This window comes from Sminthopsis crassicaudata, chromosome 3 (assembly GCF_048593235.1).
Source record: "Sminthopsis crassicaudata isolate SCR6 chromosome 3, ASM4859323v1, whole genome shotgun sequence".
Taxonomy (NCBI): domain Eukaryota; kingdom Metazoa; phylum Chordata; class Mammalia; order Dasyuromorphia; family Dasyuridae; genus Sminthopsis; species Sminthopsis crassicaudata.
Genome location: NC_133619.1, coordinates 396,090,417 through 396,111,514, shown reverse-complemented (window position 1 = coordinate 396,111,514; position 21,098 = coordinate 396,090,417). Strand labels below are relative to the sequence as shown.

Sequence of the window (21,098 nt, the reverse complement as noted above, 5' to 3'; positions counted from 1 at the left end):
TGGCAGGCAGGAAAGAAAGAGGACAGTTAGAACAGCTCAGGAAAAGCTCTCTGGCAACCCTCTATTCCTGCCTCGGGCCCAAAGAGGAGATGGAATGCCCACCAGTGCTCCCTCCAGGATTCCTATGCCACCTGGTGAGAGTGGAGAGTCTTAGCCAGCTCCTTGCCATTCCTACCTGATGCTGAAATTGATCATGCAAATCCCGCTTTTGCTCCTGGGTCCGGATCATGTCCATAACCTTGCGATTTTCAGGGAGGCAGGTGGGACAGTCGGCATCACTTTCTGAGTAGCTCTCAAAACAGTGTTGGTGGAATGAATGGCCACACAAAAAGTGGACAGAGGGCAGCTCCAGAGCACTGGTGCAGATACTGCACTTTGTCTTCTGGAAGATCTTTGGGCTACAAACAGAAGAGAAAGAAGATGTGAAAATAATGGCACAGAGGGCAAAAATCCAGGGTAGCAAAGACAGTAGAACAGAACTTCAGAAGTCCGAGGCCAAAACTCTGATCCTGAAAAACTTTATTCTTAACTGTACTAAATGTCATCTTAGCAAGTCAGAGAATGATAGGACTTAGTATTAAGAGCCTTAGAAATTACCTAATCCAATCACCTAACTTTATAGATGAAAAAATTAACACCCAAGCCAAAGTAATTGGCATATGAGCATAGCCACACAGAATATGGCAGAGCTGGAATTTAAGCTAGTTATCTAGCTCTAAATCCAGTGTTCCCTATACCACTCAGTACTGCCAGAGCCTACCAAAAATACCAAACATTTCTATAGTACAGGATAAGACAAACACAGTCAGAAAAACCAGAAGGTAAAACTGGATTGAAGGTCAATAAGAGTCATCAGTGTGACAAGGCTGATAAAAAAGTTTATGCAATTTGAGATTGCATTAAATCAAATATAGTGTCCAAAACAAAGAAGGAAATAGTATGTCTTTTTGATGAGTAACATTTTCTGAAGTAACTCAGAACTGAAACCCAAGTCACCTTTGACTCCTATTCCAACCAACCATGAGCTGATTTGTCAGGCCAATTCAATCTCCCAAACATCCCTGGCAGCCATCCTTATCCTCCCATAACCTCCCCTTCCTCTGGCCCTCACTGTTCTCCAGATGACTATAGCTTCCACCTGCAGGCCCTCCCCTGTCCAATCCTTTCCTTTACCATTGTCACTCATTGTGGACTTTAAAACCCTCCATCAGCATTTCTCTTCCCAGTGCTGTTTCACAGGTCTCCCCTTCTGGGCCCTGTCTTAATCTGAATCCAGAAAACACTAAGTGGACACAGCATTGCTCCAGCCAAAAAACATTACTTGTTATTCCCCAACCTCATCTTGTTCCCTTCTTATGCATTCCAAGCTACTGCCCATGCCTGCTTGGGAGAGCCACCCCCTGCCCTATCTTCAGCTCCCAACATTCTTCCAATCTTCACTCAAGGCCCAGCTCAGACATGAGTTCCACTGTGACTGATTCATGGCTGTCACCCAATTAGAAGCGAGCCCTCTCATTTCTGATCCCATGCCAATGGGCAGGCAGTGTGGCAGTGCCCAGAGACACCCCTGGAGTCAGGAAGTCCTATGGCATTAAGCTCAGCTCCTGACACATGCTCGCTGAGTGGACAACACACAACACTCTCTATAACAACTATAAGCTGCTGGAGCAGCTGATGATCAACATCAGAAAAGTTTTTCTTTCCTTACATAGGTTGTGAAATTATAGATCTAGGGGATAAAAAGGCATTGTCTCATCCCATAATTAAATGTTAAATTCTTCACTGACTACCATGTTTCATTTTCCTAGATCCAGGACCCAGTAGAACAGGTCTCTGAACAGCAGTTGAATAAATAAGTGAATGTCTCACATGGGTCAGATCACACTGGAGTACTATCTCCCAAAAGGCCCCATTTAAAATAGGACAACTGACAAACTAGTGGCTGATGGGATGAGAGGGTTCTATGAAGCCTGGCTGAATGACACGGGGATAAGGTTTAACCTCCTTCTCTTCTTTGGAAGGGAGAGAACTATGGATGTGAAATACTACAAATATTCTCAGCTTCCCCTCCTCCCTTCATTCCATTAAGACATTACTCAAGTACTACTTCCTGTAGAAAGTCCTCCCTGTTCCTCCCACCCATAATACTCCATACTTGACTAATCTGTATGAGTGTTTTATCTATTGTATGTATGCATAAACATGTATTATTAACTTTTTATTTATGTCAGATGTTTTTCTTTGTACTTGTTTCCTCCAATAGAATTTAAGCTCTTTGCATGTAGGAAATGTTCCATTCTTTATATGGTAACCACAGCATCAAGCAGTGTCTGCAATATGGAAGGTGTTAAAGAATACTTGAGGCTATGATGCACTAAATTTCTATTTTCACTTTTTAAACCTTTATTAAAAGCTTAATAAAGAGAAGGAAGAAGGATCTGTTTGGAAATGATGATGATGATGAAAACGGAAGATAGCAATATGAATAAGATTTTTAAAAACTACTTAGGGAAAGGTGTTGGGGAACATGGCAGCTATTTTCAAAAATGTTAAAATTGTAAACATGAGAATATACTTCTGCCACTTATTCTGCCTCTTCCTAGAGGGTACTCCTAGAATCCCAAAGTATGGAAACTGCACATAAAGGAAGAATTCCTTAAAAAAAGCTATTCAACACTGGCATGAACTGTCCCTTGATAGAATCAGCTTCCCATCACTGGAGATGTTCAATTGACACCTGTAGGAACTCTGATCTATAATGTGAAAAAAGACTCATGCTTATAAAAGTCAAACTAAATAACTTAAGGGGTCATTTCCAATTCTAAGAAGTGGTGAAGGAGGAAAAAAGTCTCAGAGCTCATAAAAACTTTGCATTATTTGTAAGGCTCTTGCAGTGCATGGTTATTCTCTCCTTAACTTTTTCACAATCATGACCCAGATTTTCTTTAATGACAGCTATCATTCTATTTTTTCGGTTTTTCATACTAAAATTTTTTGCCTACTAAACTCAACTGTGAATATCATATATAACAAACTTTTTTATTTCAGGCTTAAAATACTTTCTCACACAGTTTTGGAAACTGATAATCTTAGAAATGACATTTACAAAAACAAAAAAATAAGTTGGTCAGTTTATATCCAAATTGAAACACAAAGGATCATTATATAATTAACTACTTTCAGTTTCTCATGCTATAACAGCTGTCTGTTGAAGCAGATAAGAATGAACTTCATTCAACAATGATCAATATTTGCCCCAAGAAAGAGGCTCACATTTGTAGTCATGTAAAAAAATGCTCTAAATCACTACTGATAAAGAGAAATGCCAATTTCTGAGATACCACTACATACTTCTCAGATTGGTTAAGATGACAGCAAAAGATAATGATAAATATTGGAGGGGATGTGGGAAAACTGGAACAGTAATACACTGTTGGTGAATTTGTGAACAGATCCAACCATTCTGGAGAGCAATTTGGAACTATGCCCTAAAAGTTATCAAACTCTACATACCCTTTGATCCAGCAGTGTTTCTATTAGGCCTATACCTCAAAGAGATCTTAAAGGAAGGAAAGGGACCCACATGTGCAAAAATGTTTGTGGCAACCCTCTTTGTAGTGTCAAGAAACTGGAAACTGAGTGGATGCCTATCAGTTGGAGAATGGCTGAATAAGTTATGGTATATGAATGTTATGGAATATTGGTGTTCTATAAGAAAAGGTCAGCAGGATGACTTCAGAAAAGCTTGGAGAGAGTTACATGAACTGATACTAAGTGAAGTGAGTAGAACCAAGAGAACCTTCTACACAGTGGCAACAAGATAATATGAAGATCAATTCTGATGAACATAGCTTTTTCCAACAATGAGCTGATTCAGGCCTATTCCAATGGAGTTATGATAAAGAGAGCCATCTGAATCCAGAGAAGACTATGGGGACTGAATGTAGATCACAACATAGTATTTGCATCTTTTTTTATTGTTTTTTGCTTGCTTTTTTTCTTCTTTTTTTCATCTGATTTTTCTTGTGCATCTTAATAAATGTGGAAATAGGTATGGAAGAAGTGCAAATGTTTAATATATACTGGATTGCTTGTTGTCTCATGGAGGGGAGAATGGGAAGGGAAGGAGACAAAACTTGGAACACAGGATTTTGCAGAGGGAAGCTAGTTGGTGCAGTGGATAGAGCATCAGACCTGAAGTCAGGAGGACCTGAGTTCAAATGTGGCCTCAGACACTTTAACACTTCCTAGCTGTGTGACCCTCAATTGCCTCAGGGGAAAAAAGGGCCACCCCCCCAAAAAAAAAATCACACAACTATCTTTACATATATTTTGAAAATTGAAAGCTATTAAATCCAAAGCAGTCCCAATAGAACCTAGATAGAAAATGCTATCTGCATCTAGAAAAAGAAAAAGAACTATGGAGATTGAATATAAATCAACACAACTTTTTTTCTGTTTTCTCCCTTTTGAGTCTTCTCTCCCAACATGATTCATAAAGTAATGTGCATCAAAACTAAATAAATGGTACCTCTCCCTGAGGTTCAAAAAAATCACCATAAATCAAGCTACTGCATACATAGAACCATACCAGATTCCTTCCCAATCTTGGGAAGTACTTTCCAAGTACCTGGTCTTTAGCTCCTGGATCTCTTGACGTATTCGGATGGTTTCTTCCCGATACCTTCGTACCCGAAGCTCATCTTTCTCAATCTGCTGACTCTGCTTTTGCAGCTTCTGTACCAGATAGTCCTTGATAACAGACAATGTGGCTGTTGAGTTGTGAGCCAAGGTCTGCACCACTAAAATGAGGGGAGAAAGTGAAAGGAAAGGATCTGTAAGAAAGAAGAATCTTGATCAATGAGACCTAGTTTACAATATCCCAGGCCTCTCAACCTACCTAAAAGAGGAGGCATGAGGTTCTTGCTCTCAATGTGTTTAAGCACGGCAGCAACATATTCCTTGCAGTCTTCCTCCTTGCGGGCAAAGTAACTGAGCGCTTGCTCCCATAAAGAAGGTTCCTGTTCGCCATGCCGTTCACAAACGGCAATCACCTGTCGATACTGTTCATGCTGCATATGGTAATGCATGATCTGCTGGAACCTGGGACCAGGGAAGGAATAAGATCAGTGACCAGCCCTGAGAAATCACCTGGACTCCTCTCTAACCTCAACTTCCCCAGCCTTCCCAAGACTTACAGCTTTCCTTGCTCATAGAGGTATAAGACACCATCTTGAAAATCATGCATCTGGCAAAGAACCAAGGCCTTATCAAAGACATTAGCAAAGTGGCCACTCTTTAAGAGAGAAAGTGCCTCAGCATGGAGCTTCTCTTTGACCTAGGGGAATATGAAAAGAGAATCAATGTGAGTAATAAATCAAGTTTCCCATACTCCCTAAATCCCCATTATCAGACAAAATTCAGCCCCATTATGGCCCTTTAGCAGCTCTAAAAACAGAGCTACTCAAAAGCAGTCAAACCAACCAAAAGATCTGAAATACACCAATACATTTTAATTTTCTCATAGCTGCCATACACCCTCCACAGACTCTACCTGTGGGTCCTTCTCATGAGACCAGTTTTGAAGTCTCAGCTCTAGCAAAGTATCATAGACACCCTGGGGTGAATCTGCCTGGACCTCAGTCATATGTTCTAGGAAGGCCTTCAGTTCCCTTGGGTTGTTGGCAAAAATGGGAATGAATTCTTCAGAATTGGCCTGGAGAGCACAAATGAGAAAGAGAGAACATAGTTGGAGAGGCCTGTGAGGCTTTCTTAGGGTGTGGCAACTAGTCTCCTGAAAGTCTTCCTCACCCTGCAGCCAGGCCCATCGCTCTCAGCAGCAGCCTCTGCACAGGGCCGATAGTCAGTACACAGGACCTTCAGCAACTGAGTGGTCTGTTCTGGCACATGATGCATGAGGATCTTGCCATACCGCTTCATGTTGCTTTCTGATTGCTCAAAAGGCAGCTTCCCAATATACTGTAATGCCTCCTGGTAGTTCTGAGAGAAAGGAAGGGTAAAATTATACACTGATTCAGGTTCACTGCTCCCTCATCCTCTGGAGTATCCAGAATGGAGATTACTAGGAAAGAAGTCATTTACTGAATTTAAGACCTGCCCACCTTGATGTCCTCTAGTTGAACCTTCAAGTACCACTCATGGTGAGCATGATTCTCAGCCAAGTACAGAGCATGGGAATAGTAGCCAGCCTGCCGAAGGACCTTGATGGCTGTTTCTACATCAAAGTGTACTTCACTTTCACTCTTTGTCTACCAGGGGAAAAAAACCAAAGTGAAATGGTGGTACCATGCTTTTCATTTGTTTCTTTTTAGAGAAACCTTTCTGTGAAACACCATTCCAATTTCCCCATTTCCCAGACTCATGACATATGTGGAAAAAATAAACTCCACATTGTAGCTGAGGGGAAAAGAAAACAGCAGGAAAGCTACCCTGTAGTTCTACTGCCTCTTATTCCCCAGGATGATGAGTCTTCTCACTCTTCTCTGTCCCATTAAACAAGGATGATAACAATACCAATTTCATGAGATTATGGATCAAATGAGATGTATATGTGGAGTGCTTTGGAAGTCTTAACACGCTGTATACCGGCTATAACTGAAGAATGGAGAAGAGCAATTCTCTAAGTATGTACAGTATGATTCATAAGAGACTTCCCACCCCCTCCCCCCCACTTAGTACCTGTACCTGTAACCCCTCCCTCCAAGCACCTTGATGAATTCCTCTAGCTTGGAGCTGTCCTTGAGTTTTGTGTAGCAATTGAGCAACAGAGTGGTGTGGTCCGCATTGGCCAATGACTGCCGATGTAGGGTTTGAAGATAGGCAGTCAGGTTGTGGATGCGCTGGGCATCCAAGAACTTTCGGATCACATAAGATGGCTCCAATTTCCCTATGGTTCTGAGAAAATGTGTGTACGTATGTTAAAAAGAATACCAATGTTTATTGCAAAGAAAGGGAAATAAGGAAGAAGAATCAAACTATAATTATAAACAAAACTAGAGCTCTTCTGAAATAAAGGATGCTCATTTGTATTTAATTCCGTGCTAATCAGCAGAATGCAGGTGTCCCCTCCCCAATCCCACATCATTGTTCTTATTTGAAAACACTAATTTTTGCAATCCCTGATACGGCTGCCCCAATCTAGAAAATTTGTTGTGTAGGTTCAATTCCATACTGACCGGATATACTGCTGGACAGCGCCATCATGGTTTCCCTTGCTGTACAGGTGGTCCCCATACTGCATGAAGATCTGTGCCAGCCCATCACTATCCAGGTGTTGGCTTTTGGCCAAGTTGATTGCCATCTCAAACAGATTCTTTTTAAACAACATCTAATAAGGGAAATGTGAAAAAATGGGGAAAGTTGCCTTCAACAGCACAAAACATAAGTTGAAAGACTCAGAATACTGAATTAACCCTAAAATGTAAAATTTCCATTAAAATAACTCCTAAATCAACTTGAGAGCAATCTGCATAACAAGAATGACCTTTGACAGAGATTGGCTCTCACAGGTTTGCTTCAGAAAGGATCACTTCCCTTCAGGAATCCAACCCAGACTATTCACCTTGTAATTCTATCCTAAGACAGCCCTTCTTCACTTAAATCCAATTCATTTGCATGTCATGCATGATATGGTCACCTCCCTGATGTCATGGAACTCTTTGAGAACAAAGGACAACGAATAACAACTACTATCCTAGGAAAACTAAGTATAGCTGCAGAAACTGAGAAGCTCCACAACTTAGATGAGAGATGAGAGATGACATCTCAGTCCAGGGGAGGAAAGCAACCAAATTATGGATTTTCTGCAGCTCATTTCCTAGTGCCTGCTCCAGGGAACTTGGTGATCTTGCCTCCAGTTTAGTCTGGGTGTCCTTTTCCTGAAGCACATGAACTCGACCATCCCGAGTCAGCACATACAGAGAGCCCCACTCAGCAAGCACATCGACCACATCCTCAAAGACGGAACTATAGGCAATGAACTTGTTGCATAGATCATAGATGTTGAGGATCTGTTTGTCGGAGCTCTGGGAGTCCCTGCTGGTGAACTCTGACCTGCAAAAGGAGGAACAAAGGTCAGACCTGATCTAGCCCCACTTCATTTCACCCCCTTCCCATTTTTTCCTTTAGTATACTCCCTCAACATTATCCCTCCATGCATAACAATACATCTTGTATATAATTTCTTAAGAAATTTATCACAAAAAGTACTTTGTGTGTTTATCACAAAAAAACAGCCTATAAATAAATTTGCTTTCCACTGTACAGAGAAAACTAGTACCTAATCTTCCAAAGACACAACACTGACAGACACTGAAGGGAGAGAAAACTAATTCACTGAACAAGTGTGTGCTGGGAAAGGCAAAAAAGCAGACTGAAAAAATATCACAGAGACCAACTACAACCCTATAAATGAAGATACAACATAGTCACAACACTCAGGTTAAACACAACCACTGACTGGTATTAGTGTATTCAAACTAACACAGCTTTTCTTTCCTTTAATGGAAGGCAAGTTAACATGAGCATGCAGTTACACATACAATCACTGGTCTTAACTACTTGGGATTGTTTTGAAAAAGTTTTCAAGAAAGAAACTTTGGGTTGGGATGTTTATTAGCTGTGTTAAAATTCTATTAAAAAACAAAACAAAACCCAAAGCCAAAGATTTACTGCACACAAAGCACTGACTAAAAACATCATACCAACAACAAGAAAGCAAATTTATGACATAAAGACAGGCCCCCTCCCCTTAGATTTTTCTTCCAAACCAACTAATCCTAAGATTTACTGCTTCTTTGACATCTCTCTTGCCTGATTTATTTAGGTGGCAAAAAGTAGACACCAAATATTAGCTCCCTGCTGTGTTTGGTGCACAAGAAGAGGTAAGCAAACACCTAATGCTAAAAATTTATAGACAGAATAATTTGAGTCTTAACTTTTAATCAGAGAAAAAAATCCAATCATTAAGACTTAAAGATGAAGCGGGCAAAAATCCAATCATTAAGACTTAAAGTCAACTTCACCCAGGGACTTTGTAGTTTTCTTTCCTCAGAACCCCTCTCCAAACTTCTTGGTTCCCAACTCCTCCCTATCCCCAGTCTCCTTACTTGGGTGAAATCTTGCGGTCCCGGGAAACAATAACAAGGTAGCCACGGAACCAGTGGGCAATGAGCTTATGGCCCTCAAATGCAAAGCAAGGGCCACGTTCATCAGGCTGATATAAGTAAACACACTCATCCCCAGCAACAATAAACTGCAGGTCCTGAGAAGGATCACTTAGGGCTGAGCAGTGCAGGCCACAGCCATGGGTGTCTAACTCTATCCGAGGATAGTCCTTTCCAGACAGACTGTAGGACTGCAGAAAAAGAGGAAATACACGAAATCACATAAGGATCTGCTTCCTAATTCTATCTTCATTTATCATAGGAAAAGACATTTTTCTCTTATCTACTAAGAGACATAGGACTTTGCCTTCTAAGTACTTAATAACCATTACAATGAAGATGTCCTAAGAAAATTCCTAAGTGTAATCAGAGGTCACATCTCCTTTCCCATATGGGGTAACTAAAAACTAGAGAGGTTAAATGGCTTGTCCATGGACAACTTCTCAAGTAAGTTGCAATGACAAGACTAGAATTCTGCTCAGTCTTCTCAACCTAGAGTTCTTTGCTTCCTCAAAATAGTAAAAAGGAGAGAAGCAGAGCAGAGATAATGGATGAGGATTAGAAGATAGAGAAATAATCAGATCTCTCCAAATCATTCTTATTCCTTTGAGACAATCATAATAAATTCATAGTTGAGTAATAGAAGGCAGGAAAAGGGAGGGAGAACAAAAGCAACACAGTAAGGTAAGAGTCATTCACCCTGATTGTCCACCAAAAAAATGATCCAGACCCATACCTGTACATTCTCTGTAGTCACCACAAACAAGTGGGTGGTCTTGCCTGCCTGGCGGAAGGCCAGCCCAGTGACAGGATAGCTGCCTTTGTGCAAAATCTGGGTCTTGCTGTGTCGGTCTCTGGTGATATCACCCTTATTGAGGGTAACACTACCATCTGTAAAGCCTGTAGTCAGAAAGAAGATAGTTAAGTGGACTGAAAAAAGCCAGAGAAACGAATATGGAACATGATACATGTGCAAAGAGGATAAATCCATTCCAAAATACTCTCATTTAATCAGTTTTCCTTAATAAGGACAGCTGAATGGTTCAATGCTTTTTTTTAAGTCAAGTCAATCATTTATTAATGGCCTACTATGGGTTGGGCATTATGCTAAATCCTGGAGATAGAAACGAAAAAGAAAACAATTCTGTTCTCAAAAAGTTCATTCCAAAGGGGAAGATAGACATGGGATAAGGCAGAGATCATCCAATTAAGTCAAAAAAAGCTAATTGCAAAAGTCAAAAGAATTAAATGCCTAGTCATTTGATAGATTTCACAGTAATAATTAATGTTATTAGACTTCTTAATGGTAATTAATAATTGAGATTTACAAATTATTTGTTAAGTAGCCAAAGGGGGATTTGAAGTCATCTATCTGAATGAGTCTGTGCTCACAACTATGGGTTCAAGACCAAGAGAGTGTAAATACATGTTTAATAAAAGATAACAGAGGGGCAGCTAGGTGGCGCAGTGGATAGAGCACCAGCCCTGAATTCAGGAGGACCCGAGTTCAAATGTGATCTCAGACACTTAACACTTCCTAGCAGTGTGACCCTGGGCAAGTCACTTAACCCTAATTGCCTCAGGAAAAAAAAAAAAAAGATAACAGAAACAAAGAGGGGTTTGGTTCTTATCAAAAGGACCTCATTTTCTGCCTTCCATTCTAGGTGCCCAGACTGTGCTCACCAATAGCCATGAAGTTGAGGTTCTCGTGGACTGTGAGGCAGGACACGACCGTAGGCTCTGACCCGGGGATGGCGGGGAAGATGCGGGTGCACAGGGGGTTGCCCCCATCTCTCTTCTCCAGATTCCACACCTTCACCTACAACAAAGTTGGGGACGTTAGGGCCGCCCCCGAGCAGCCACAGCCGCCCCTCTTCCCTCACTACCGGCCCTTACCAGAGGGTTGATGCCCTCCTCATCCTCGCCCACAGACGCTAGGATGTTGTGCTGCTTCAGCTGGTACAGGTGGGTCACCCGCAGCTTGTACGCCTGAAAGCCCGTGAGCTGCAGGGAGCGAGGCAGGAACCAGATCTGTCCTTCCATGTGTTCAGCGGAGTCAAGGAGCCTACGACCCGGATCTACCCCTCGGACAACCAAAACCCCCGGAGAGACGAGCGCGGGCCCGGCGCGGCGACCTCGGGCCCATCCGTGCCCCGCCCCGTGGGGAAGGAAGGGAAAATGAGGGACAGCGGAGGACAATGCTCCTTCTCAGCTCGGGGCTCTCCCCAAGCGGGGTGGAGGGTATCGGTTTTGGGGGAACGTAGCCGGCCCTTTTCTGCCCCCAAGAGCCCAGGAGCGCCCCCGGGGTTGATTCCCTGTCAGGAAGGAAACCGCCCCTAGTCACGGAAGGATATCGCCAAAGACCAGGCTGCCCCGGCCTGAGTCGCAGACGGTGATGCCCGGAGGCAGACTGAGAGGCCTGGAGGCCCCCGATCCAGGCCCGGCCCCATCGTTCCCCGCCGGCTCTTTCACTAGTTCCTTGTCAAAAAAGACGAATCGGCGCCACTGCAGGTAAGCCGCCATTTTGCCCCTAAGACTCCACCCTTCCAGGAGCAATCACGTGACCACACCGGGGTCACGTGTCGCTGGTTTCGGATTGCCCACGTGAGGTGAGTTGTGTTTGCCGGGTGCTTCCGGGCCCCGGCCGTAGTCACGTGGGTTCCTCGGCCGGCACGGATTGGCTGTAAAGGCACGGGACTGGTGTTCAGTTTTCTTGGTTACACTTGCAATCCCACAGCGGGCAGGCCCCCCTGAACTGCGGGGATGGGGAAATTGATTTACCCTTCGCTTCTAGCTTCTGTGTGGCACTCACCGTTCGTTCGGGGGACAAATATTTGATTAATAAGCATTGACAACGTAAACATATTTTCCTAGTAATGTCTTGAAAAAAATGGTAATCAGTTCATGCCCATCAAATTGTCATAATAAAATTATTATAAAATTATATATAAAATTATTTAAAAAATAAAATTATTGCATTTAAAAATTAAATCAGTGAAAATTCACCTAAAATGAATAAATGTAATAGTTATTAAATTTTAAAATATTAAGTGCCAAAAATTTTATTTTCAAAAATAATAAAATGCCATAAAATTCATGGGTTAAATATGCACTCAATGATGGAATTGCAAGCTTGTAAAAACGAGAAGAGGGCAGTTAGAGGGCCCAGTGGGTAGAGAGCCCAGCATGGAATCAGGAGGATTTAAGTTAAAAAGCCTCTGACACCAGCTTGGTTACCCTGAGCAAGGCACTTACCCTGTTTGCCTCAGTTTTCTCATTGTAAAATGAGGTCATGAAGAGTTTGGGCGTGACTAAGATGACTCCATCTGACAGGAAGCAACAAAAGTTGACAAAAATAATCATACCCTTTAACCTAATACTGCTGACTGGGAATATACCTAGAAAATGTTGTTTTTAAAAATAGAGATTTGTTCAAACATGATGATAGCAGCAGTATTTGGATGGGGAAGGGGAAGGCAGCGAGGCCACATAACCCGATCCATTTGTTCCCTAGACCAGGTGAGGAAATCAGGGAAGAAGCCACATAGCTCTCTAAATAAAGTCACTCCACCTGGCTTTCCCTTTGTAAGATGTGAATGTTTGTCTTCCTGCTGGAGTTAGAGGTATAGCTTGCCATTGGAAGAAGATTGTCCACCTTCGAAGACAGCTTGCCAGTTCTATTGATGCTGGAGACACCTTCAAGGAGTTTGATTACCTTTCTACCTCTAACAGTCTTGAGAAGCTGACTATGGAGGGAGAATGGAGATCAGAAAAGGGATTGATTGGTCTTTGCCTTTCCTCTTCTGTTTCTGCATGGCTGGGAGGGGAGCTGGAGTACTCTCATCCTTCAGCCCCGAATATTGCAAGTCTAGAATAGAAGTTGTGTTAGGTAGGAGACATTCACCACTAGTGGGTCCTTAAGTGTGTGCTTATTCTTATAACCACTAATGCTTTTTGTGTTTGAAGGAGAACGTGCTGTAGGTTTGGTGGTTTGGGGTTTTTTTGTTTGTTTGTTTTTTCTGAGGCAATTGGGGTTAAGTGACTTGCCCAGGGTCACACAGTCAGGAAGTGTTAAGTGTCTGAGACTAAATTTGAACTCAGGTCCTCCTGACTTCAGGGCTCGTGCTCTATCCATTGCACCACCTAGCTTGCGCTTTAGTTTTAAAGGGAAGAATGTTTTATAGTTATTATTCTTTTGCTATTTTAGTAAATGTTTTTCCTTTGAACTAATTTTGTTTACTATTAAAGAAGTAGGAGTATGAACCCACAGAGTATCATTTACTCTCTAGAAACCCAACTCATGAATGCAATTGGAGGGGTTTATCTTCGGTATTATATCTAATTAGTGGGGGGAGAATGGAATAGCAATGCAAGTAAGACCCACAAATATGAGAAATACAAAGAAATCTGGAGAGACTTTTATGAATTAATGCAAATAAAAAAACTAAAAGAATAAAGCATACAGTATAATCATGAGGAAAAATGAATGAAATGAAATGGATACAAAAAAGTCTTGATAGAGGTTGGAAGGAATTGAAAATTGTTTGGATATTTCATGCATGGAGATTAATTTAAATATAAATAGACTAAATTTAGGGTTTTTTAAAATTAATGTTCAATTTTTTTTTAACTTTAACATGGTTGTTGTAAATAAACATGATACACAGAGATTGCTGTGATCTGAATATAGTCCACTGTGTCTTTTTTATTATTATTATTTCTGTGGAGATTCTAGGACTCAGAAAATTATGTACAGAGAAAGAGACAGGCAATTCTAATGATCCCAATATAGTAAAATTACTCTTTCTCATGAATTGGATCAATATGATCCTTTTTTTTTTTTTTTTTTTTTTTTTTTTTTTAATTAGAGCAGAAACTACTCAGAAAACCTCTTCTAGACTTTGTCCTCACTACTGTTCCATTGTCTGACATTTTGACTGGAACTTCATTTGAGATAAAAAGCACTATAAGTAGACAGATTTCCAGGTGCTAAACAATGAGGTAACTGGACGACACTACCTGACCTGAAACCACTTCTGCTTGAAGAGTAAATACCTCGACACAGGCCAATGTCACCCAAAACCAACGAGGATTCCAGCTATTAGACTTCACTTGGTTGCTGAGCAGGGGAAATTTCCTGCTCCTCATGTTTTTTTAAACAATGAACTTGATCTAAGAGGATGAAAATCTCTCCCCATTTTACCTTGACTCTCAGATATTTATGAATTGGAACCATTTTCATCTGCACAAAATATGGACAACAGGGAATAGCATAATTATGTACAATTCTTTACACAACTCCACAAAATTAAAAATATGTGCTTGAATCTATGAATGCAACAGGAAGTGACCTGACAGAGTAGAAAACCTGTGAGATGGGTGGGGAATCTTAGATTTACAGAATAGATTTCACATTTATTTATTTATTTGATAAATATTCCATTTCCTAGATCGAGTGTTTTAAATTTGTGATCTGTGAATTTGTTTAATTTTTTTTTACAATATTTTAATAATTTTTGTAATATATATTTTATTTTGTGCACTTAAAAACATTATTCTGAGAAGGAGACCACAGGCTTCACCAGAGTTAAGAGATCTAAGATTGAAAAAAAGGTTAAGAAACCTTTTCCTAGACTAAATTGGAACTTTTGACCACAAGAGGTAAACAAAGTTAAATGAACCTTATCTGATGGTAAACAGGCCAGATTTTTTTCAAGCTTGAGGGTCCCCGAATTACACTGTGAAATGCCTTTAGGATATTAAAAAGTGACAGATTGATCTGTAAGGTACATGCCAGAAAGAACATGAGAACTGGCAACTCAAGTAGATAATCTGGTTTTCAATTTGGATTTAAAGCAGCTAGGAAGCAAAGTGAATAGGCTGCTCCTGAATCGGGAGGTTTTCTTCCTAAATTCAAATCTGGCCTCCAACACTTAACTAGCTTCATGATCCTGGCCAAGTCACCCATCTTTATCTCAGTTTCTTCATCTGTAAAATGAATTGGAAAAGGAAATGGCAAACCATTCTAGTATTTTTGGCAAGAAAATCCCAAATGAAGTCATGAAGAATCAAATACAACTGAAAATCAACAATTTAAATGTAATATCCAGCAACTTAAACTCCCTTTCTGGATACTTGACATGGTGATATTCCATCTCCTGGTCAGAAGAAGGCAAACATGAACAAAAATAATTCAATCTCAGTTATCATTGAGACTTTAAAAATATTATTTAGTATTTTATTTTTCATCAATTACATGTAAATACGTCTATATTCATTTTTAAAATTCTGAGTTCCAAATTCCCTCTCTACTTCCCTCTTCACACCCCTCCTTGGGAAAACAATCACTTTAATTTAGGTTACACATATATAATTATGCAAAACATATTTATATATTAGTCATATTATGGGAAAAAAAACAAGCCAAAAAACCTTCAAGAAAAATAGATTAATAAGTATGGATCAATCTGTATTCAGACACCATTAGTTGTTTCTCTGGGGACAGATACATAGCATTTTTCATCATCAATACTTCTGTATTGTCTTGAATCATTGTTTTTCTGGGAATAGCAAAGTCATTCACAACTGATCAATTTAACATTGCTTTTATTGTGTATAATATTCTCTTTGCTCTACTTATTTCACGTTGCATCACTTCATATAAATTTTTTCAGGTTTTTCTGAAAGCATCATGTTCATCATTTATTTTAGCACAATTATATTTTTTTGATATTTTAAAAATAATAGGTTTTTATTTTCAAAATACATACAAAGATAGTTTTCAACATTCACCCTTGCAAAAGCCTGTGTTCCAAAATTTCCTACCTCTCTTTTCACCATTCTTCTCCCCTAGACAGAAAGCAATCCAATATAGGTTAAACAAGTGCAATTCTTCTAAACATATTTCCATATTTATCATGCTTCACAAGAAAAATCAGACCAAAAAGAAAAAAAGCAAACAAATAACAAAGGTGAAAATACTACGCTTCCGACATTCAGTCCCTGTAGTCCTCTCTCTGGATGCATATAGATGGCTTTCTGAATTGGCCTGAATCACTTCATTGTTGAGAAGAGTTACCTCCATCACAGTAGATCATCACATAATCTTGTTATTGTTGTGTGCTATGTTCTCTTGGTTCACAATTGTATTTTATTACATTCATATACTACAATTTGTTCAGCCATTCCCCAATTGATGGGCATCCTTTCAGTTTTCAATTCTTTGCCATCACCTAAAGATCTGCTGTAAGCATTTATTGTACATATAAGTCCTTTTCCTTTTTGTTTTTTCTCTTTTTTGAGATACAGACCTAATATTTTAAAGGTATTTGGGTGTAGTTCCAAATTGCTCTACAGAATGGTTGAATCAGTTCACAACTTTACTAACACTGTGCTAATGTTTCATCTTTCTCATGTCCCTTCTAATATTTGTAATTCCCTTTTCCCTATTAGCTAATCCAATAGGTGTGAGATAGTATCTTAGAATTGTTTTAATTTGCATTTCTCCAACAAATAGTATATCTGATTCTTAAGACAGCACTCAAAGCTACGACTATGAAGCTATCTGGCTGCAGACACTTGCTGTGTGACCCTGGCAAATCCCTTAACCTCTACTTCCCTCAATTTCTTAAAATGTTACAGGCGCATAATAATAGCACCCACCTTGCAAGATTGTTGTGATGACCAAATGAGATATTTATAAAAACCGCTTTGTGCTTATTTGTACAAAGTATCTGGCACATAGTAGGCATTATATGAATGCTTATTCCCTTTCTTCACTTGAGTTCAAGAAATATAAATGATGAAGTAATGAAGGACTTTAACTCTCTGGAAAAGCACTGTAGCTTCATCTTTGCCAGTAGCAGAACTAATAACTTTTTGTATTGCATTAATTAAATTCTTTTTTTTTTTTTTAAGATAGAGGAAGCAACAAGGAAAATTGTCTCTTTTAAGTCTGATTTTGACTAAGAAAAGGAAATTGCTTCATAAAGTGGAAATGATAGAATAGAATTGGTGATAAAGAAGGGAAGGAAAGCTGGCTATGATCTGAAAATGTAGTCTATATTTTGGATCCTAGGTCCAAAATTCTGTAAGGAAGCTGGCCCAAGAGGTGTGGGAAACCCTCAAGAATGACTTTGTGAAGACAAATAAATTATTCTAATGAGGGAAAAGAGGCAAGCTTTCTAAAAGACTAATGGGGTAGGACAGAGATCCTTATCTATTTGCTCAGATTTGGAAGACATAAACTTATAAACTGAAAGCAAAGACAGGTAACTGAAGATGTAGAAATGGTGTGATTCCTCTAAAAACAGAATTAGGGCCAATAAAGCTCAGGATCAGTTTAGGCTATTGGTTTTGTTAATGTTCAGTCAATTAGTATTGCTCAATTCTTCATGACTCCATTTAGGATTTTCTTGACAAAGATAGTGGAGTGGTTTGTCATTTCCTTCTCTAGCTCATTTTATAGATGAGGAAATTGATGTAAACCAAATTAAGTGACACAGCTAATAAGTATCTGAACCTGCATTAAAACTCATGAAAATAAGTCTTCCTGATTCCAAGCCCAAAGCAGTTGCCCCAAGATACTTTACAGGTTCCAATTTTAAATCTGGCAGGGGCCTTAGAGAGCCTATCCAATTCACTCACTTTTTCAGATGAAGAAATTAAGGGGCTATCCATTGGAAAGATCTTGAGAAAGTTGTGGTATAAGAATATAATGGGGGACAACTAGGTAGCACAGTGGATAGAGCACCAGCCTGGAAGTCAGGAGGACCTGAATTAAAATCTGGCCTCAGATACTTAACTCGTCCTAGCTGTGTGACCCTGGGCAAGTCACTTAATCCCAATTGCTTCAGCAAAAAAAAAATAAAAATTAAAAAATAAAAATAAAAAAAAAATATATATGTAGATAGATATATAGATATCACTTTTAAGATGAGAATAAATTAAATCAAGTAGTTTGGGGGGTTTTGAAAATAAGTTTGAATGTTTTGTAAAAAACTAAGTGAATATTTAACAATGCTGAGACTTTGACTTCCTCACTGATTCCATTTTAACAAGTCTAGCTAAACTGAAACTAAGGATGTGTATCTTAATCTTTACTTTCACTACCTTATTACCTGCCACAATCTCCTCATTGATCAGAATTCTGATAGTTTTCAATCTTATTTTCCTGTAAATTATTGTGGTCATTGTGAATATTAGTCTTCTGGTTATACATATTCACTCTATATCAGTTCATATAAGTTTTCTCAAGTTTCTCTGAATTTTCCATATTTGTTATTTTGATGGGGTTTGAAACTATGTTCCCTTTAATCTGTAAAATTATCACTCTGAAATTGTGTCCCCTTTTTATCTGGGAGATCAGGGTCTCCTAGTCTGTGTTTCTCATGCTGGCCTTTTCTAAGGCAAATCACCCCATTGATGAAGACCCTTTTCAAGAAATTCCAAATTCCAGAAGCTTTCAAAAAGTGATTTCCATTCATTTGGAGATGTAGACCTTGGGGACTTTGGCTTTCTTTTCAACCTGAAACTAGAGCCTCAAGATTTCCTATTAAAGGATATTTCTAAACTCACTTCTTTGCAGAAGGTCAAAAGTATCATGCACTGCCTCTTTGGTATAGCTACATGACCCTGCCCTCTGAGAAGACATTCTCTTCTCAGTACCAACCTCCATTTCCCTAATAGGACTTTGCACTAAAGAAGTCAATTTTTCTAGCAAAGCTGATTTCTCATCCAAAAATAAACTCCCATTTTTGCCACCTAAAACTCTTCAGGTTTGTCAATACTTTCATGAAAAACTTGTGCCTCTGACCAAAAGAGGATTTCTACAACTCTCTGACTGCCACTAGAACCTCATCAATTTCTTATTAGCATGATGACCATTCCATTATATATGAATGTAATGGAATATTATTGCTTCATAAGAAATGAGGAAATATTCAGAGGAAACAGGAGACCTTTATGACCTATTACAAAGTAAATCGAACAGAATTAGGAGAATAGTTTAAACAATGAAAACAGCATAGAGAAAAATAACTTTGTAAGATTGGAACTTTGATTAATGAAATGATAAATCTTTAATCCAGAGTACTCTCACTTTTTTCCCATTTCTTATTTATGTTTATGAATCTGTACTGTAGATAGGGAAGATATATTAAGAACTGAATATGAATAGCTAAAATTTTCAGATAAAGACATTGAGATCAGAGAAATTCTCATTTATCCAACATCATCTAATTGATCATGCCAGATCCAGTATACCAATATTGAACCTGTTACAGTCTTGGCCTTTTGTTTAGATAGATTCTTAACATCTCTGGACATGTGCTATTGGCAAATTTTATTATGGATATATTTTTATAACAATAATAGAAAGTGTGAGAAGGAGCCATTGTAGAGGAAATATGCCCAAAAAATTGTTCATCAAAATTTAGTTGAGAATTCTTGGTTCAAAACATCAAAGTTCTTTGGAAGTTAAATAAGTCTCCCTCTTCCTAGACTTCCTAGACTTCCTAGACCCCTAGACTGCTGGGGTGATCATCATGGATTTGCCTTTTGGAATATTATCAGCCTCAAAGTTAAGATGATTAATAACATTAACAAAAAAGAAAGCATATTTATAAATGTGTGTATATATATAATTGTATACGTACAATACCAAAATTATTTTCAAAGCTGAATAACCAAGCTTGTTCAAATTTACTTATAGGAGGAGAGAGTGTTTGTGGACTGGAATTAAAAACCTCATTCTCTCTTTATAGTTATAGGTGTAGCCACTGAGGAGCAACAATACAAGTGGATTCTGGCAACTGTTCCTTCCCACTCCACCATTCCATCAAATTGCTACCTCTGTTAGGAAAAACCTGAATGTACAGCAGCCGAACAAGAATACTCTGCTAGTTAGGGATGGAAATTTTTCTAATGAGAGTTACTCTCCTCCCCCTTTCAGATTTTCCATTTCAATGAGTACAGATCACCATTAAGGTGACTTGAAGGACTTCAAAGGCATACCTTTTCTAAATAAGTTTTCTGGAGAAAGAGAGAGAGAGAGAGAGAGAGAGAGAGAGAGAGAGAGAGAGAGAGAGAGAGAGAGAGAGAGAGAGAGAGAGAGAGAGAGAGAGAGAGAGAGAGAGAGAGAAGAGAAGAGAGAGAAGAGAAGAGAAGAGAAGAGAAGAGAAGAGAAGAGAAGAGAAGAGGAGAAGAGAAGAGAAGAGAAGAGAGAAGAGAAGAGAAGAGAAGAGAAGAGAAGAGAAGAGAAGAGAAGAGAAGAGAAGAGAGAGAGAAAAGAGAGAGAGAGAGAGAAAAGAGAGAGAGAAAAGTGAGACAGGGAGAGAGAGAAGAGAGAGAGAGAGAAAAAAGAGAGAGAGAGAAAAAAGAGAGAACCACATACTTTTCTTCCTTAAAAGCATCATGGTTTTTTTAAGCTTGGTGTCTTGCAAAAGGAAGCCAGGACTACAGAGGTTGAGATGCAACAAAGGAAAAGAAAAGCTCATCAGTTACTGCTTGATAACTGATAATTAAAAATTGCTAATTTCCCCTCCTTTTTTTTTTTCCTCAGCTCTAAAACCTTGTCCTACGAAAAGGAAAACAAGCTCCTTGAGATTAGCAATTAGTTCATTCCTTATGTTTGTATTCCAACATGTTGTACTTCTGGCATAGAGAGGTGCTTAATAAATGCTTTTAGACAATTTTCAAAGGACCATTCTTGTTCTTAACAATTTGGTATGGATGCACACACCTTTTGCCTTCATTTCTCTCTTGGTCAGGACTTTGGATTCTTTTCTTAGGTCAAGCAGTCCTTCAAATAGAGCTTCCTTTCATAATTTCTTCTCATGGTGCTGCCTTTCAGGATTGCTGTACAAGAATCCTTGACACCTCCAAATTACAAAATCTTTCCTTTGTGGAGCTTTT

At 39.2% G+C, this 21,098-nt stretch overlaps 1 protein-coding gene across 1 annotated transcript in view; it reads right to left on the bottom strand.

The window, feature by feature from the left end:
• VPS11 (VPS11 core subunit of CORVET and HOPS complexes) overlaps positions 1 to 21,098 on the bottom strand; it is a 51,303-nt gene that overhangs the window by 594 nt on the left and 29,611 nt on the right. The window contains exons 3-17 of the mRNA XM_074302329.1: positions 11,540 to 11,866; positions 11,082 to 11,230; positions 10,869 to 11,004; positions 9,922 to 10,085; positions 9,129 to 9,376; positions 7,872 to 8,073; positions 7,197 to 7,348; positions 6,729 to 6,915; positions 6,123 to 6,269; positions 5,812 to 6,000; positions 5,555 to 5,716; positions 5,199 to 5,338; positions 4,901 to 5,103; positions 4,631 to 4,802; positions 176 to 398 (exon numbers count right to left, since the gene is read on the bottom strand). Coding sequence (XP_074158430.1) covers positions 176 to 398; positions 4,631 to 4,802; positions 4,901 to 5,103; positions 5,199 to 5,338; positions 5,555 to 5,716; positions 5,812 to 6,000; positions 6,123 to 6,269; positions 6,729 to 6,915; positions 7,197 to 7,348; positions 7,872 to 8,073; positions 9,129 to 9,376; positions 9,922 to 10,085; positions 10,869 to 11,004; positions 11,082 to 11,230; positions 11,540 to 11,708 — 2,643 coding nt within the window. The 5' untranslated portion in view covers positions 11,709 to 11,866. The remainder of the gene's footprint in view (positions 1 to 175; positions 399 to 4,630; positions 4,803 to 4,900; positions 5,104 to 5,198; positions 5,339 to 5,554; positions 5,717 to 5,811; positions 6,001 to 6,122; positions 6,270 to 6,728; positions 6,916 to 7,196; positions 7,349 to 7,871; positions 8,074 to 9,128; positions 9,377 to 9,921; positions 10,086 to 10,868; positions 11,005 to 11,081; positions 11,231 to 11,539; positions 11,867 to 21,098) is intronic.